Consider the following 19,357-nt stretch of genomic DNA (forward strand, 5'->3'; position numbering starts at 1 on the left):
GCAAATTGTGAAATAGCCCAAAACGGGCAAATCGAACACTGGCTGTAGATACAGCCTTTCACTTATTTCGCAGCCACTGTGGTCATGTCCAACAAAGAAATGTATATAAGTCAGTGTTCAATGTTTGTTATGTAGTAACATGGTGGGAAGTACTTGTGATTTATTTCAGCTTTAGTAGCATTATTTCAAGAATGTTTGATGGGTTTTGGCCACAATAATTGTTGTTGTTGAAAATGTAATGCATGCACGTCCCCACAAGGTGGGGTCTAAAAAACTGTAACTTTTTTTTCTTAAAGTCAGGATATCTTAGCCTTTGCTGCTTTGAGTTAGACCATGTTTTTAAAATCTGTCACACGTCTTTGCATCGCACTTTCCCCCACTTCCCTTCAGTATCTAATAAAAGCATAACATTTTTCAAAATAATTTAATAACATTTCATGTTTCCAAGTTACACAAGTGTTTGTGGCATAAATGTGGGAAACATGAGACAGTCTCGGTATTGAGATTCTTTTATATGGTTTATGAGCTCTTTGAGGCAGGATGGGACACAGATCACTGCAGCTTTTAAAGACTCCCGGCCCCGAAGCCATTTAGCTGACTTAAAATATTCCTATTGTAGTTGGATGACAGTGATGCTTTCATATGCCAGGTTTAATAAAAGGAAACTTGAGAATCTACTTTTTGCCATCAGTCACGTATAATTAATCGCCTCTCTGACTGCAAAGTGCATCTCACTCTTTTCTCCATTAAAGCCAGCAGAGGACCACATCAGTACCACTTCATATTTGCCTTCAAAATCCTCCATTGGTGTTAGTTCACGCCTCTACACTCTGCTGCTCCCCCAGGCTGTGATTGTCATGTTATTAAAAATCTGAGACCCTCTTTATGCTTAAACCCCAACTCACTTAACCAAGCTCAATACAATCTTAAATCGAGCACAGACTTATCAAACAGTGGCTCACCTAGCATTAATGTCAGCATCAATGACAAATGAAAGTGGGAGTTAAATGGATTGCCTGAACACACACACACACACGCACACACGAAGCGTAGCCCCATTGCAAAACGCCAATGGATGTAAATCACAGGCTTTGTAGGTGCATCCAGTCCCCTAGCAACCTCAGCTTGCCCCACATAAAGATATGGATCAGGCAAACATCTGTAACATACATTTTGATGACAGGACAATCAATGTAGGCGGCTTTAGCTGCGTCAGACAAGCTTAAGCTGTGGTGATGGAGGGCCACATTAAATGCAGCAGTAAAAGCTCAGCCCGATTTCACCAAACTGTATACTGACTCTGGTGCACTTGTTCAGTCCAGTGCTGTAGGAAATATTCAGTGGATACCTTATGTTCTGAATCAGCAACAGTGGAGGTCTTCTCTTTGTTCCATGTATGAGAGCTGACTGGGGACCCGAGTCCGTTGGGGTCCAAATTACAATGGGTCTAATTAGGTTGAGACTCCATATCAGCTCTGATCAAGGTGTTTGCAAACACATTCAGCAGAGAGTGTTTGTCCAATAAGTCCAATATTCTCCTCCTTCTCTGTTTTGGTCTCCACTAACTCCTGAGGAAAATATCTGTCTCTTTACACTATGTTCACCATCTAGTTGCTTACTGTGTCTGTTGTTGAGCAGGTAGTGTACAGTGGGTTTTTAGAGCTTTTGCACTGAAAATTGCTGCCTGCTGCTGCTGGAAACCAGGCTGATAAGATTAGTGTGGCTGACTCAAAGCAGGAAGGTTAAGGGTCTTAAAGCCAAAACAAGGAACTCAGAGAGGCTAAAATGCTCTGTAGAGCTGAGGAGAACTGCAGAGTTGGTGAGAATTCTGGATTCATCACAATTAATCTTTTAATTACCTATTTGATCTACATTTAATGTAAAATGGTAATTATTCCAACTTTAACATCGTCAATCACTCAGGCTGATGTTCTTAAATTGTATTTAAATAATACACTACATTTCAAGTTGATCCAGGCTTGTGCGTGTGCACGAGCACCCGCATTGTGAGTGCCTGCGCTTTAAGTGGTTCTCTTACCTTTGAGCTCCAGCCAACACAACACAATAGATAATAGATTAATTAAAGAGAATGTAAATTACTACAAACCTAACCAGCTTCCTCAAAGCTGTTTTCAAATCAGCCTTTACAGATTCACAGATTTGACAATAGGTTGCTCGGCACATTTTTATCCTCTAGACTGTCTAGACTGGCTATGGTGGGGAAAATGTATTTTTATATTTACAGTGGCACAACAACAGCTTGAATATGAAACTGAAATAGAGAAAAGGCATCAGTATATGGATATGCTGCAATATTGTTAGCTTGCTAAAATTGCTGTACTTAATCAGGGTTCTAGAGGCAATTTTTAGATGAGAGGCATTGGAACGAAAGAAACACTCACCCCACTTGTGTTTGTACAGTGGTGTTATGGAGTGATGGTTCTTCTCATAAAAGACACATGAATTCTGATATGACTGTTCACACTGATGTCACTATGAAAATAATTATACCAGGGGTGAGAGAGAGAGAGAGAGAGAGAGAGAGAGAAGGGGTACGACATACAGCAAGGGCCGCAGGCTTGAATCAAACCCAGGCCGCTACGGTAAGGAACTGGTGAGCTACCGTGCGCCCCTAAAACATTTTTATTATGAAAAAAAAAATACAATTACACAGGGTGCACATCATGATATTGTCTGTATTTTCAGAACCTATAGTACCAGCTGTCCCTCGTAGAGTGCACCCTGCAGCCTCGGCATCAGGTGAGGGAGAGCCTGGTGCGGCCCTGACAAATAACTATTCTCCCTATCAAACATGGTAAAATTTGCCAGTTCTGTAAGGGCCCCCTTCACAATTGTTGCTCACCCCTACATGATAGTATCTCTATCAGTATTGGTGATTCTGGCCCTACTTCTTATCGGATTGGAAGCACATTTGTTTGGTTTTGCTTCAGTTTTCTTTATGGATTTTTTGTCACCTCGGTCGGTGTGAAAAAGGCTCAGTGACTAAGCTGCTGTTCAAACATCACTTCGTGGTTAAAAACTCCTGTGGTGCACCGATGATCCTTTAGGCAAATTTAGGCAAGTGAGAAGTGAGTGGTTGTTAATCAAAACAGTGATGTCAAATAAACTTAAGAAATTAAGATTAATCCAAAGGGACACAGAAACAATGACAACCCCAAGGGAAAGGGAGAGGACACACAACCACAAGAGAGGTTGTAAGCGAGACAGGCAGGGGGAGGTGGAAAGAAAGATGTCTGTAGTGTTCTCTGTAGGGCTGGAGGGGATGTGCAGCATCTGTAACTGGAGCAGAGGAAAGAGGCTTGTCCTTAGCTGCACTATGAGCCCACTGTCCCTGAATGGGACTGCAAGCCTTGAATAAATTCCTAATCCTCTGAGTGTATGTGCTTGTGAATATGTACACACTACGCACAAAGCAACATAGTATATTACATTTACTAGCTGCGTGACATTATTTGGAAGAGTTTGTGCTTTAGAAATGGCAGAAAGAGTAGAGCAAGACAGAGTCTCACGCAACTACATCTCTCATTCTATCACTACATTTTCACATTCTTTTTGAGATTTCACAACATTAAAAAACAACAAATTAGGCCACTACTGAGAGGGCTGGCAGCCTCCACTGACTTTATCTCAGGGCTTTAAATAATGTTCCATGAGGAAATTTGTCAAAAAACAAAATTAGGGCTTAGTTTTTACATTCAGTGTTTTTTTCAAAGGCAGATGACAGAAGAGGAGAAAGGTTGATGGAAATGAATCATTCTAACCTCTGTTTACTCTCATTTAATTTTAGAATTTTCTGAATAATGCAAAGGGTTTACGTTATTGGCCATCAGTTTTAGATCTTTCAACTCTGTTTTTAAATTTGGTATTCCAGATGGCGTGTGTTACAAGAGCCTCAGCTGGCCATGATGGAGAAGAAGCCAGTTAGAGGAACAAACCAGAGCTGTAGCAAATTCAAAATGCTTTATTGTAGCAATCACGAACAAATTGTAGCTGCTAAAACCCTGGACCAATAATCAGACACTGGATTTAAAATGACAAATGCTTGATCAGGTTTTTACAAAGTCTAATATTTGGCTTTTACTTGCTTCTACTACTGAAACACTCCTTTGGAGATTTTCCCCTCAACACTATGGAGCATTTTTGCTTCTTTTAGCTCATTGTTGTAGTTTTCCAGCCCACAAACTCTGCTCATGTCCACCTAAGCTTGCAGCTGTTTGCATCTGAAAGGATCAGATTTAAACCACTTCCTGCTCAGCACCAAACAGCAGGCAGGCGCAGTTAGAGACTGTGATACATAGACTGTTCAATTAAAAGTGGAAGGAGTCACTGTAACGTCACCAACGGGGGCATTGTGGACTCCTTCGTCGAGTGGTGTGCCACTAACCATCTGCATCTCAACTCCACCAAGACTGAGGAGCTGGTGGTGGATTTCTGCAGGAGGAAATCTGCCCCCACACCCATCTCCATCAACGGTGTGACTGTGGGTGTGTCCAGGATTACAAATACCTTGGAGTACACCTGGATAACAAACTGAACTGGTCCAAGAACACTGAGCCTGTTTACAAGAAGGGCCAGAGTCGACTCAATTCCCTGAGGAGGCTCCGGTCATTCAACGTATGTAACATCATGCTGAGGATGTTCTACCAGTCGGTGGTGGCCAGTGCCATCTTCTTTGCTGTTGTGTGCTGGGGCAGCAGGCTGAGGGCAGCAGAAGGCAAGAAGATCAGCAGGATCATCAGGGAGGCTGGCTCCGTCCTGGGGGTCCAACTGGACTCTTAGGTGGTGGTGTCTGAGAGGAGGATGCTGTGTAAACTGCACAGTATCCTGGACAACAACACTCACCTTCTCCACCAGGTGCTAACCTCGAGCAGAAGCACCTTCAGCAACAGACTCATTCCCCCCCGGTGTAACACTGAACGCCAGAGGAAGTCTTTTCTTACTGTGGCCATCAGACTATATAACTCATCTATCTCCGGTCGCAAGAGGGACAGTGGAGACACTGTGCCCTGAGCAAATGTCACTTTATCATTTTTTACCCAATTTTCACTTCATCACTTTATTTAGTTGTACTGTACCTTAGTTAATTTATGCTGATAACAAATGCTGCTACAATTTTTACCACTGTTACCACTTTATCCAATCGCTCCTTATCACTTATTTAGTTTGTACTTATTTTATTTCAATTTATGCTGCTAAACTGCGCAGTGCATATTGTTGTATATTGTATATACTGTACCTACGTTTAACTGCAATTTTTGTTGATTTTTGTCACATTTAGTTACTTGTTTTCTTTTTCTGTTATCTGTAAGTGCTTGCATTTGTTGCATTAAGTTAATTGTTTGATTTATTTTATGTTAGCCTTTATTTTAGTATTTATTTTATTTTATGTTATTTTATGTTAGCTTATTTTTACTCTAACCCTGTATTACTTTCCCACCTTTGTATTGAAACTGTTGTACAGTAATTTCCCTCGGGATAAATAAAGCTTCTTGAATCTTGAATCTTGAGGTTTCTGAAGAGACGTTGAGAAGCGCAGTGTGGTCAATTCCAGCTGCCACCATCTTGGCAGTCTGGACTAATCCAAAAGTGGGCAAAGAGGTGGAGCTGAGTCGGGCTGAATGGTTGCTGTAAACAGCCGTGCAGTTTTTGTTACTTACACATTGGCTTTATTTGCCAGCCATGGAGGTTGCTTGTGGTTAACATAGGGGAGCATTTAACAGGTAAAGAGACAGATATTTCCCTCAGGAGTTGGTAGAGATCAAAAACAGAGTTGAGGAGAGTGAATATTGGACTGGATTGACATTCATCAGGTGAATACAAACACAACTCAAAATGAATGCTAATGTTGCTTTGTGTCTGCTGTAAATAGGCAGCTGCTAACACTTCAGTCATAAAGTGACAACATGACAAGCTTGTTCCAATGCCCTGAAGGGGAAAAAAACATTGTGTAGTCTTTAGTCCAGCGTATCTTCTAACCTTTCTTTGAATATGCTGGTATAGAACTGCTGAAATTGTAAGACAGTAAAAAAAAAGGAAAATATTGGTATTAATAGTACAGTGAAACATCAACTTTGAAAACTGAAAATAATGCTACACTCTGATCTAATCTACAGGAGCAAAACAAGTAAAAGAGAAAATTAAAAGAAAAGAAACTGGAGGGTGAAAATGAGTGGAGATGAATAACTGAATGGTAATTAGATTATTAGAGTGAAACTTGATAGCACCTGATGAGTGGAGCTAAAAACGAGTTTGCAGCCTCAAAAGAAGCGTGTTTCTGGGCCAGTGCCAGAAAAGCCTCTTAGCCACTCAAATGAATAAATCAATGTCTTGATGCTGTTCTCCTTCCTCCTCCCTCAGGTTACATCTGGCTGCTCAATCTAACTAACTAAGAACTAATCTATCCCCCCCCCCTCAAGACCACTGAACTGACTCAAAGCTAATTTCGTGGATACATGAAGGGCAGTGCGAACAAAGCAGGCAAAACAAGAATTACTTGATCACATCAAAAAACACAAAAAAAGAGTTCGCCATCCACCACGATCATATGTAAATTCCTTCAGCTTGTTGATTTCGAGGAAAAAGCCAATATTTGTCTGTGAAAGTAGATGAATGGGGACACAGTGCAACAAAATGCTCTCATAGGAGTGGCTGCCCTACATACAAAAATACCTCTGTGATCAAATGGCTCTCCGCATTTACACAACAGGGGCGATGAAGGAAAAGGTTGCACCAGTTCGAGATGACCTCGTGCCTTTTGTGCTGAAGACGATTTATTGTAATCATTTAATAGGAACTGCCAAGCATAACATAAAGTCTTATTTACAGTTGGTCAGCAGAGTAGTTACCACTCTCTAACGCCCAGTGGCGCTGTACTGAAAGGTGCCACCTTAGCTACAATGTTGCTAGCAGTTAGTAGAAGCAGTAGATGTTGAAGAGACTCAAACAGTGCTTTTGTAAAGACTTGATAGCTGCATCTGCATGCTGGTAGTTTGCCAACCAAATAACATTTTTGCCTGATCTCTATATGAGGTCAGTTTGACTGGCAACCTCAACAGGATGACATGGCGGGGTTGTCAGATGATGAAGCTCACCTGAGCCCCAAGGCTATAAAAGCTGGCCCATGTGCTCACTCTGTCTTTCTACAGCCTACATCCACCTGGCATTATGTCTTTTGCACCTTGAACACCTCCATAAGGCTGCACATCTATGCACTGTTTTCATTGCCGATCTACTCCATTATTCATTTTTGTTGACTGCCTAACCTTTGTGTGCACTCCCCCCTTGTCATATTCCTTGAAACATTTTTTGATATTCTCAAAATTTCTCACTCAGATCAGTTCAGATAATGCCACACACTGGTGTTTACTCTTCACTTACTCAATAAATATCCAATTAAATCAATCAGCGGACAACAACTGCTAAAAACTACCTGCCAGTACCTCCATTTCTGTCTGTATTACCCTCTCCACACAAACGTTCTCTCCAGTGACTTCTAACATTCATCATACTGCTCCAGCTCACTGGTGTGTGGTCACATATCAATGAGTCTGCACTGATGCTAGTGAAGGTTAAGTGTTACTGGCTGAAAGCAGTGGTAGCTCATTGGCTTCTCAATAATCCCTGAGGTGTGTAGACTGGCTTCATTAGCCTCTACCTGCGGTTTAGACTGCTCAAGTGTAAAGGTTCTCATCTGGGCAGAACACACACACATTTACAAAGATTTAGCATTTATTTGCCATTGATTCCCTTAAGAAATGTGGTCACAACCTGATGCCAAAATCACAGACTGAATCCATCCACATTATGATCTCATGTCTGTCAGAACACCAGTTGAATTCCATGGGTAAGTCCATCAAAGGAGGTGATGGACTGTGTATCATCGATGGCCAAGACAAGCCAAGAAACTCTACAAAAGCTGTTTAAACAAATTAGCATGACTTCAACGGGTCAGATGGAGATTAATTAGTGTAATGAGCTGCCTTTATGTTTAGTACACATATTCATTGAAATCCTAATCACATGCTGATCCCAACTTTTCATCTAGCACCACCAATAGGTCAGTGACTTCACCAGTACATCATACAGTAAGGTAACAACTCCAGTGGAAAAGCTTTGATCACAGTGTTGTTGTCAAGACTGTCTTTGAGTCCAAGACCAGGACTAGTCGAGTCAAGAGTCCAAAGAGGTTTGAGTCCAAGTCAAGAATCCAAATAATTGAGATGGAGTCAAGAACCAGCCAGTAAAAAATAAATAAGTAAATAAAATAAAATAAGTTTTGCCAGACAGGCATACAACTGCAAGTGACACTGATTGGTAACCATGGCGACCACTCTCAATGCTTGTTCTAGATGGATTTTGAATTAAACCAATACCCATTTTCTGAGCCAGCAAACTTCATTAATTGCCACTGAGCAAGTTCTTTAAGAATAAACAGAGCCCTGCCTCCAATGCTGCATCCAGTTTTCCCTTAAAGCATCCATACTTAAAGCTGGCACATATTCAGTCTCATCCAATCAGACTCAGTGCAAGTTAATGGTCCACTGGACTAAACTCTGTGATATTGGCATCACCATCGGTTAGCATAAAAAAAAACCACATCTCCCATTTGTATTTTCACACCTATGACTCTGAATTCCACCAAGCACAGACCAAAATTTAATTTGAAGTTTCCACTCTATGAGACAGAAATAAAACCTCAAACCCAAAGCTAATTGAAGGCTTTGTTTGGTGGATTAACTAGAATGTTGAGCTCATTCGTCTGCCCTCTGCTCGCTGTGTGCTACAGCAGAACACAAGAACATAAATGGGAGTTGTGTCAGATTAAGTTGGCGTTCTGGATTAAGCGGCTCCCTCTGGGTAACTGCAGGTGTCTGTTGAAAAAATAAACCACTGGGAAATGAATTGCGCAGGAAAACAGTATAACTGAGGCGTCTGGGGAGAGTGAGCTCTGTTGTCAGGCCTGTGACATCCTGCCATGGAAACAGTCTCATTTCATACCCCAGCACCCTAAGTGTTTGTGGAGGAATGTGTGTGTATATGTGTACATGTCATCTTTTATCTCTGTCAAAATGTCAGTAAGAAGGCAGCCAGTGGCCCAAATGATGTTTTCTTGCCTGCTTTTGTGCAGTCATTTTTTTTTGTTTTTCACTATTTCACACCTTATGGAGCAAAATTGGAATGTAACATTTAGAGTACGACTCTTTCATAATCTTCCATAACCTGTTTACAAACTGTTTACAACAACTGGTTAGTGTGTAAAGACACAGGGGATCATTCTGAATATGCTTTTAGACAACTTAAATATGTCTTAAATGATGTTGAGTGTTTTTAAAGTTTTAATATTTCTCAGTAACTGGGTCACAACAGCAGCAGAACATGGGAGTATCTTCAATCTCTTCAATAACTGACAAGAGTAACCTTATTGTGAGTGTAACATTTGTTAAACACTTTAAAATAATTTATTATTGTTATTATAACTGGATAGAGCTTGGAAGCAGTTGCACTCATGCATGAATCAAATACATGGCCATGGCCTGGAATTTAAGCCCATGTTGTGTAGAGAGATGTTTCAGCATATTGCTGGTGTGTCCGCTCATACTTGAAATGATCTTTTTACAGACATTACAGCTAGCACTGTTGTCATTTTTCTTTGTGAAATGAAGCTACACTTTGGTCATGATTCCAGCACTGTAGATGAGTTTTGAGATCATTGTTTTGCAATGTGCAACTGTCAGAAAAACATGCCCGCATCGATAAAAGAAACTGATAAGCTTGGAGGCATACAATTCTGGATCGGACTATTTGGAATTGGTTCTCAACTGGAACCGGTTCTTGATTCCCATCCCTTACGTTGACAAGGTAAAAATGGATCTTTGATACTAAAAACTAATATGTTTTCATAGATTCATTCATTTTTCATCAACTTAAACATTCTGAGTTGTTGTCGAAGGATAAAAATGTGATGACTAAAAAGCATTTTCATCAAAAGAAGCTGAGACTCCAGTCAAGGGTTAGTCGTGTTGAATCATGACTTGGAGACTCTAGCTCACCAACAGGACATCTGGACAGTTTCTGACACTGAACTTGAGAAAAGTCTGATATTTAGGGCTCAGATAGATGTCAGTCACGGCACCTGATAGACAGTAATATCAGAGGATAACCCAGCCAACCCGTGATCTGTCTGCCACTACTTTTATCACATGTTGTACGTATCTTTACACATGGCTGGTGTGCATGGCAACCAAGGCTGAAAGAGAGAGAGAGAAAAAGGGAGAGGGGGCGGGGCGGGCAGAGGCAGAGTGAGGTGAGGTGAAGAAGAGTCATTACAGGAAGAAATGGAAAATGAGAAAAGGCAGAAAAAGAGGAAAATTAGGTTAGCGCCATCACAGCAGAGAGCCATCCACACAGGGAGACAGACAGGAAAGAGAGAGAGAGAGAGAGAGAGAGAGAGAGAGAGAGAGAGAGAGAGAGAGAGAGAGAGAGCAGGAGGTAGAGAGAGCTTGGCAGTGCATTACTCCCCACTCTCTGTCTCTTTGGTGTCAGTTGCTTTAGCGACTCAGCGGCAAGCAGCATGGAGCTGGAGCCTCAGAGATTCAGTACGTAACTCCTTCTTTACTACTATTGCCTTTTGTCTGCTGCTCTTTGTTTTTTATTTTTCTTTCATTCAGAGTGGTTGTATTAGTAGCCTTTTATTGTGGTTCCGTTGGTTTGCTCAGATTGTTTTATTAAAAGTTGGATTATCAGAGTGCTCCACCTGTGATATGATGGATGGGATGTATAATTATTCTAGATTTTGACAATATTAAATTGGCTGTCTAGTGCAATTTAAACAGAGCTAGATGATGAGGAATTTTAATTGGGTCCTCATTCTCATTCATTCATTAATGGTCATTCATGTTCATGTTAAAATCATCAGGTGAGAGTCCCAGCGTCTCAAGGTCTAAATTCTTGCTTCCTCCTTAATAATTATATAAATCTAACAAAACACTTTTTTGGCAAAGAAATGGGCAAAATTGAACATACTGAAATTCCAGGTTTTGACTGCCCTCATTTAAAAAAAGATACACTATTATCAATGTTATCTTTAAACCACATTCATCAATTTAGAATACCTGTTGAATTAATAGCCTCCTCATTAGGTCTTATCTGTCATCCTGCAGGGCTTCATTTCTGTCATGATGTCTTTCCCACATTGTTTATTACAGCCTGGGGTTTCAGTCTGCTTATCAGTTTGGGTGTGTGAGGGTTTTTTGCTGGTTGCAATGAATGTTGCATTTGCCCGCCCTGAATGGTAAATTTGTGTCTGAATCAGTGATGGAGACAAGTCGCATTTCAGAGGTAAAGTCATTCATTTCTTTTTTCAACTTGACTGTCAACTACTTTTATAAAAATTAGGAGCAGGGAAAGTCATTATGAGGGAGCAGTGCCGCAAAAATAGGAGAAGGCTCAGGTTTCATGTACATAGTAAAAAATTATTTCCATCTTTCAACTGTTGTCATGCAGGAATCTACAGCACCAAATAATGCACATCTGACAAGCAAGTAGACATGAAAAATGCAGTTCATCACATTTGTAATTCTCAAGATCCAAATACAAGTGAAACAATAGAAATAAATATAAATAATATATATGAGAAACGTTTAGTATCTACACATCTCAAACACCGTAATACACTCCTTCTCTAGCATCTTATCAAATCCACATTTACAAGGCATCAGGGGCATGGGAATTTTCCCTGACATGATCTTTTTTTTATGCCCTGTCCTTATTGGCAATTGTTCACCCTCTGTTTTATGCTGCATGTTGTTTTACACACACACACACACACACATACACACACACACACACACACACACACACCTTTTTATCCTGTTTTGCTGCATGGTGATATCATTTTACTTTTCACTCTTTTAGCCACACTAGTGGATAGGCTATAGGGGTGGCCATTTCAGTCCTCCTCAACTTTGGACAGTCCAGAACAAAATATGCCAAACCCTGCAGATATTTCCCAGAATGTCTGTACACAATGAATTGTTATAACTTGGGATTCTATGAGGTAGTTATCCATAGTCATAGTCCACCCTTCCAGCTATATTTTGAATATTTTAACCACTTTACCTTTCTCTTAGACAGCCCTTTTTGACAGGAAAGAAAAACGTAAGTTTCCCATCAGAAAGGTCTGTCAGACGGCAAAAGTAAAATTATTCTAAATATAGCGCACACTTTGTTGGGACTTTTTTTCAGGTGGTTAAAATATGTTTTTCTGCTGCCCCTGTAGACAGCAGTACATTACTTACCTTCCTTGCTGATACTCCTGTCTGCTTCTCCTCTGTCTGACTATGGACAGATAAAATACCCAAAATATCCCTTTAATGGTTGGACTTTGCATGAAATTTGGCCCAGGTTTTGATTTCAGCTGAACCACCATCAGGTCAAATATTCAATTTATTTAATATGGTTGGTTGGTTTACAACCAAGCTATACCTGCTGTATAAGCTGTGCTCATGACTAATTGAAGTTCAGCGCAAATGTTGGCATACTCACTTTCACTGATTGCCTGATTGATTGGTTTGCCCATTCTGGGCTACTGTAGAAACATGGTAGTTCAAGATGGTGGACTCTGTAGAAGAGGACCTACTCCCTCTGTAGATAAAAACAACTCATTCTAAGGTAACAAAAACACAGCAGTTCTTATTTTCAGCTGATTGTACACGAATGAAAACATACCTATGAATATTATATTCCATTTCTGACAATAGATCCTCCTTAATGTTACACACTGGACCTTTAACTATTCAAACATCCAGCAGAGCAACAGAGCAACATGATCATTCATTTGGAGTCTTGTTTGTATCCACCTTTTGAATGTAGCTCAAATATTTACCCTCTTTTGGCTCTGTTTTTGGTCTCTCCTTCTGACCGAAATGTCTATCACTTTAGCTGCTAAATGCTCCACTATGTTTCTCTGACTGTGTCTATCTGCTGTTTGGTGCTGAGCAGGTAGTATACAGTGCAGTTTATCAGAGCCTCCTACTCTGGCTGGAAACCAGGTCAATGAGAGCCGTGAGACTGAGCTATAATGAGCTAAAAGATGCTAAAAAGCTCCGTAGAGCTGATGGAAACTGCAGAGTTGCTAATAATTCCCTGTGGCTTTGTTGCTTCGAGCAACTCCTTTCCCATTACAAATAGTCATTTGATATGAAAAACATTGATTATGGCAGCTTTAACAAACTTGCATCAAGTCTTTCAAACAAAACTCAAATTATCTTCCTCAAAATCATGTTAAGATCAATTAGCCTAGCTCTTATCAGCACTAATTTTCACTAAGATTAGTCAGATGTTGGATTTTGTGCCTGTATGCAGTAAGAAAAAAGCTGTTCAAATTAATTTTTACTGTTGTGATGATTCTCAAATGTGTTTCTAAAACAAGTCCTCTGCCATTTAAAGAGCAATTACCTGAAGAAAGAAACACAAATTAGGACACATCACGCAGCGCTCTGCTTCCAAAATGCTGAATTATTACTGGACACATTTAGAAAAAATCCTCTGATGGCTCAGATGGAGTTTTGGATGTGGCTGCTTGACTCCTATATAAAAGCACAGAGGCAGAGGGGAAGATGAGCACAGTTGTAGAGAGTGAGTGGTAATGTTTGGCCTGACCGTAAAGCTTTATTTGATATAAGTGCAGCTTTGATATTAGATCAGAGTAAATCTCTCTGATGAGATGATGAGAGGAACTGAGCAAGGAAGAAATGGATCAAGGTTTGTCTGTAGAGATTGAATAAGCAGAGATAAATTCTAATAATGGCCGGATGAAAGGATAAATGGGCAAATTAAAAAAATTAATGCATTAATGGAGGAGTGATTGGATAAAAAATTGAAATGAATGTTGGGATATATAGAACAATCGCAGTATTAAAGATGCTGCTATCAGAGGCGGGGTCAGGAAATGGAAGCATGTGTAGTCATGGTAGTGATTTATCACACTTTGTGGGTTGAAAAAGAGCAGTGACTTTAGTGCAGTGAAATGCACACACACACAGATACAGCAGCCTGCTTGTCACTTTCACCAGTGACAGCAGCACTAACGGCGGATGCAGAAAGGGCGCTTGATGAAAAAAGGAAAAAGACAAAACCTGAGAAAGATTTTCTGCTGTGGGAATCCAGCTAAATCTGCTCCTCCACATTTTGTACCACACAATTCTTTATTTTTACATTACGGTATTCTCTCTCTGCAGACAACCTACCATATCAGCTGCACTCAACAGTTCCCTACATATTTGATATGTTGACGTTATCCATCAGCTTTTTTCCATCAGTTTAATTGTCTAACCCTCAAACTCTCAACTGGATGCTCTACAGAAACGTTTGTTTTTGACTAAGTTACTAGAATGCTCCTTGAACCACCATGTTTGTACAATGGCGCAGAATGGAACAACCAAGTACTGGCTCTAGACAGGGCCTTTTAACACGTAGTTTCTTATACATGTTTTGAAGGTGAGCAGTATTCAGTTGGTTGCAATCTGCAACTTCACTGCTAGATGGCATTAAATTCTTCACATTTCACTTTTAAAAGTGCCAGAATAAAGCACTTTGGGAAGTTAGAGTTGAATTTTGTGTACTTGTGTAAATATATTCAATATCTTGTAGTGAAATATTATACCATAAGAAACCATCTATTGTTAGATATCATCTGTCTGTATTGTGTAATGTGTTCCTGGTTAGTTAATGGGTAATATGGTTTCGTTCCATTAAGCTGTCTCGTCTAATTTACTCCCCTGTTCCCCAGAATGCTTTGATACTCCCAGAGAAGATCTTTCAACTTTGTGAAAAACTCCTTCACTGAAATCTTGTTTAGGGACATACTATTAACAAACAGTAAAGCGGAAAGAAAGATCTCTGACAGATCTTAATATTAATATGAACACTTCTGTGGAATCAGATTAGAGCTTTACTGTAGACAGTCATTGAGCAGTCCTTCAATAACTCAGTCAGAGTGTTTCAAATCCATCATGTGAGCTGCTGACACTGTCTCAGCTGAACCCTACAGAACACCCACACTGGCTCCATGAACCCGCTGAACCATACATCAGTCTGAACAAGATTTATTCAGAAAAAAGTGTAGTTAACGTCTTTTCTAATAGAATTGTCTGGAATTCAGTTCTCTTTGTGTTTCCTCTGCAGTTCCAGCAGTCTGCTCCGAGCTCTTGACCATGACACCACCTCTATAATCTTTGTATAACATAAATGTCTTATTGTCAAAGAAAAAGCAAACGCTAGGTTGTTAGTAGTGTGTTTGTTGACATATATATTGGATGGTGGTAGCAACTAGTCAGGTTTGTCATGGTTTTGGGCAGTGTGTCACCAAAAAAGTGTCAACAGATGAATCAATTTAACTAAAAAAAAAAATCGTAACAAAATTAAGGTAATTGCTCAAAGAAAGAATATAGAACAAATCAGAGTAAAAAAAAAAAAATGTTTCAGCACCACAGTCAGTGGTCAGCTCCTGATTCTTTTTCCCTGCAGCCAGCACACACACACACACACACACGCGCCACACACACACACACACACACACACACACACACACACACATACACGAGAGAGAGAGAGAGAGAGAGAGAGAGAGAGAGAGAGAGAGAGAGAGACCTTCACAGTACAATACAAACACAACACACGAGCAACAACACAAAGGTTTTGTCAGTGGCTCGCTGCCTCTCTGACCTGGCTGAATGGAGGTTTAGACAGTCATACGGGCAGGTCGATGGGTCTCATTCCTCCTTTTGTCTTCAGTGAAATCACTACAGGGCACACAGCTCTGCTCCTTATGTTGGCTGCGAGTCTGAGAGCATGTCTCACATCCAGGACAATATTGGTTTGATTAGATTTAGGCGATACAGCTTTAAGATCCTGGTAAACTGCAGCACAGTGTCAGTGGCTCACAGGATCCTGAATTCTCAAACATAGCTGGTTTAAAAAACTGTGATATCCTTAACATATAGGATCTGTAAATGTATTATTATTCAATTAAATTGTATTAGAATATGATGGTTATTCATCAAGGCTGCAGTAGGTTTTGTTTATAAAAAATATTTTTGTCATATTTGCTGAAACTTTTACTATATCCTGACAGTAGGATACGAAACAGTTAATCACTGAAACAAATCTGATTCCTCTGGCTCGTTAAAACACTCCTAATGGCATTTGCAAGAATCTACCGGGCCTTATTTTTTATGATAATTACCTACTGCAGCTTTAAAGTTTTTTCTTATTTTAGATGAGATTGTAGATATAGATTAGATGATATTCTATGCCTTTATGCTCTAATTGGTAATGTTTACCTATTAGAGTCAAATTTATATTCACTGGAATAACATTCTTTTTTGATTGTCTTACTGGAGGTAACAATTAGATTTTTTTTGTTGTTTCAAGAATGTAGCATTGAGCAGAAACCATTCTTATTCAGAGTTCTTGTAAGAGAGACCAAAAAATGGATTTCAGAAATGACTTTATTTTAGAGTTTTAGGGCGCTTTCATCCCAGATCAATCTCAGCAACCTTATGTCTGAAGGTCGACATCATCTGTGCCAAAAGTAGTCGGAGTAGTCATACGAAGTTACCTTTTTCCATACACATGCACAAGTGTGAGAAGCTGCAGATGCTAACAGAGGGTTAGAGAGTTTTCGGAAAGTTTTTCAAAAGATAAGAGGTATTCTTAGTCACATTCCATCACCTTTTAGTTTTGGTAGCTGGTAACATATTATTTTGGAGGTTGTGGGTGGACTATGGCACTGTTTTACCTTACAGTGTCTTTTACTCTCTGTGCCTCACAGCAGTAGAAAACACTTTAATGTTTCTCTACAGTGGGGTGAGCTGAAAATGTTTGGTCATTTGGTGCAGTCATCATGTCCTGCTCATTTTCTGTCTGTTAAAGGAATGACTTTTTAGGCTTAGATACTTGCATTTTGCAGTAAAGAAGGCCCGCACACTGTGTTATGATGTGGAGAACTCTAATCTACGCCTCTCCTCCACCCTCTGCTCAGCGTTGTGTTTTTTTGCCTGAATTCGGTTTGATTTGGCTCGGCGTAGCACGTCTCTCTTGGCAGCGGTGTCTGTTCCCACAGCCAGCTTACATAGTGACTCCTAAAAGAAGTTAGTAAATAGAGATGGAGGTTGTGTATGCTGGCTGTGAAATAGAAAGACACTGTAGGCTTCCACTAAAGTCAGGGATCCGACTGCTGACTAAAGCTCTGTTGACACACCGACACAAAATCCTTGACAGGTGGCACGCCACAGCGCAGCAGACTCCCCGACAGCTCGCTCATCCTCCACGACAAGCTTTTCAAGCATTTAAAAATCCTTAAATGAGAAATAAATTCTGTCAGAGGCAGATGAAGACGAAGGGTTGTGCAATATTGTGATGGATGGGAAACAAATGGTGCCTTCTACTAACAGCGAAAGGCCGCACGGGAGCGAGCTGCCACATGGTTTGAAAGCTGTGTGTTTCTTGTCAGTTTGTGACTGGAGGGATGGCTGCAGGGATGTTTGCTAAGGCACAATCTGTGAGTGTCTTGGGGAAAGAGGCAGAGTTAGTCCTGTGGTTCATCTGAGATTCATTTATACTGCAGTATGGGGAAAAGAAAGCATGCATCAGGGAAGAAAACTCCATGAAAGTCTAGCTTCATCAGTTCCCCTCTGCTCCCTGCAGAGAGTTTTAGAGAGCTAACAGTGACGCTTTAGAAGTTATCTAAGAGGCGGGGGGTGATTACTTTTCCTCCCTCTCATCCATAAGACAGTGGACAGAGGAAATGCTGGCCAACAGATGCTCAGTCACTTCCTTTTAGAATTTGTTATTCTTTCAGCTTCAAGATCCTAATGAAGTGGAAAAGTAGATTATCCTTGTGGCTTCTACACTGACAGAAAAATCTGCCACTACTACTCTTTGTTACTCCTCTTACATAACTTAGAACTCTGCTGATGTCTTCTTTGCAGCATAGAGTGGTCTGATGTACTGCGCAGCACCTGACATGTCTCGCTTTTTCCTTTGTTTTTAATGTTTTTATTTGTGCATCCGTTGTATTATCCCTTTCCTTTCTGCTTGTTTTTAACACTTGTTTTTGGCAGACATGAGTGTGTCATCCTTCTTTGCTCTGCACAAAAAAGAAGACAAAAATACAAGGAAACAGGGATGGAATCATTCCTTTTCTTTCAAGGCAGATTAGTGCACTAGTATTGAGAAAAGCGCCATTCTGTGAAATTCTTGAAACTGTAACCCAGAGGAAATAATGCATTAGTCTAAATAAGAAGAGTTTACAATTCGAGATTTCATATTGAGGACAAATGTGAAAAGATGGAGCTTTCCTTTCCCCATTCAGGTTTTTAGTAGGATTCTGCTACCTACATCCAGCAGCAGTGGGCAGCTGTGGCTCAGAGGCAGAGCGGGTCGGTCCTTAATCGGAAGTGAATGTGTGTGAATGTTAGTTTCTGTTCGATGGACTTTGCCATCACTGAGTGAATGTGTGTGAAAGGGTGAATGTGGCACGTAATGTAAAAGCGCTTTGAGTGTTCGGAAGACTAGAAAGGTGGAGCTGCATTAGTCTAAAAAGTCAGTAGAATTTCAGTCTTTTCAATTTTATTTGGTTGACTACAGCCCTAGCAGCACACAAACATACCATGTGGCTCACTGAATTTGGAAATCTTTCATTTAAAAGAGGAAGATTTCTTGCTTCAAGACCTGTTGTGATGTCTGATCATTGCTTGTCAGTACTTATGGACCCGTATCAGTGAAATCCACGATAAGGAGAGCTAATGGCTCTCCTCTGGGACCACCCTCCCACAGTTACCGATAATGATAAATAAAAGCAGAGCAATCACACTGAGAACAGAACATCTCCCAGCTCCCATCAGACTACTGTCATTACAGAAATTCCTTTGTGGTTTGAGGCTCTGTTGTACCACACATCAATGTGTTGTTCTCAAGGAAAGAAACAATACGTGGGAGACAAAGAGGATCGCAGTGAAAATAGTGAAGCCCGAGGGGCAGTGAAGCAGTCAGCGACACAGCAGAAGAGGAATTGGGCTTACACGCAAAAAAGCATCTACCTTCATCATAACACATTTCAACACGCTAACAGTGCACATGTCATGACACTCTGTTGGACAATCAGTGTCACATATGTCACCTCATTCTGACCCATGACGCTCCTGTGGTCTGCACCAATTGTGACAGTGCAGCAGCGAGGTGCATTATTCCTATAATTTTCATCAAAATCCAACTCAGTGATGTCTACAGTATTACATGCAACATCCCTCTCTGCCCATATTTCTTTGGGTACCGA

The 19,357-nt window shown here is 40.5% G+C and overlaps 1 protein-coding gene across 3 annotated transcripts in view; it reads left to right on the forward strand.

Annotated features, from left to right (window-relative positions):
* Positions 1–19,357, forward strand: part of plch2a (phospholipase C, eta 2a) — a 192,532-nt gene that overhangs the window by 31,351 nt on the left and 141,824 nt on the right. The window contains exon 1 of one of the 3 annotated variants that reach the window (XM_051426369.1): positions 10,352–10,616. The exons of the other annotated variants lie outside the window; for them this stretch is intronic. Coding sequence (XP_051282329.1) covers positions 10,592–10,616 — 25 coding nt within the window. The 5' untranslated portion in view covers positions 10,352–10,591. Of the gene's footprint in view, positions 1–10,351; positions 10,617–19,357 lie in introns of those variants that run through there. 3 annotated transcript variants of the gene reach the window in all.

Source organism: Dicentrarchus labrax, unplaced genomic scaffold, assembly GCF_905237075.1.
Source record: "Dicentrarchus labrax unplaced genomic scaffold, dlabrax2021, whole genome shotgun sequence".
Taxonomy (NCBI): Eukaryota; Metazoa; Chordata; class Actinopteri; family Moronidae; genus Dicentrarchus; species Dicentrarchus labrax.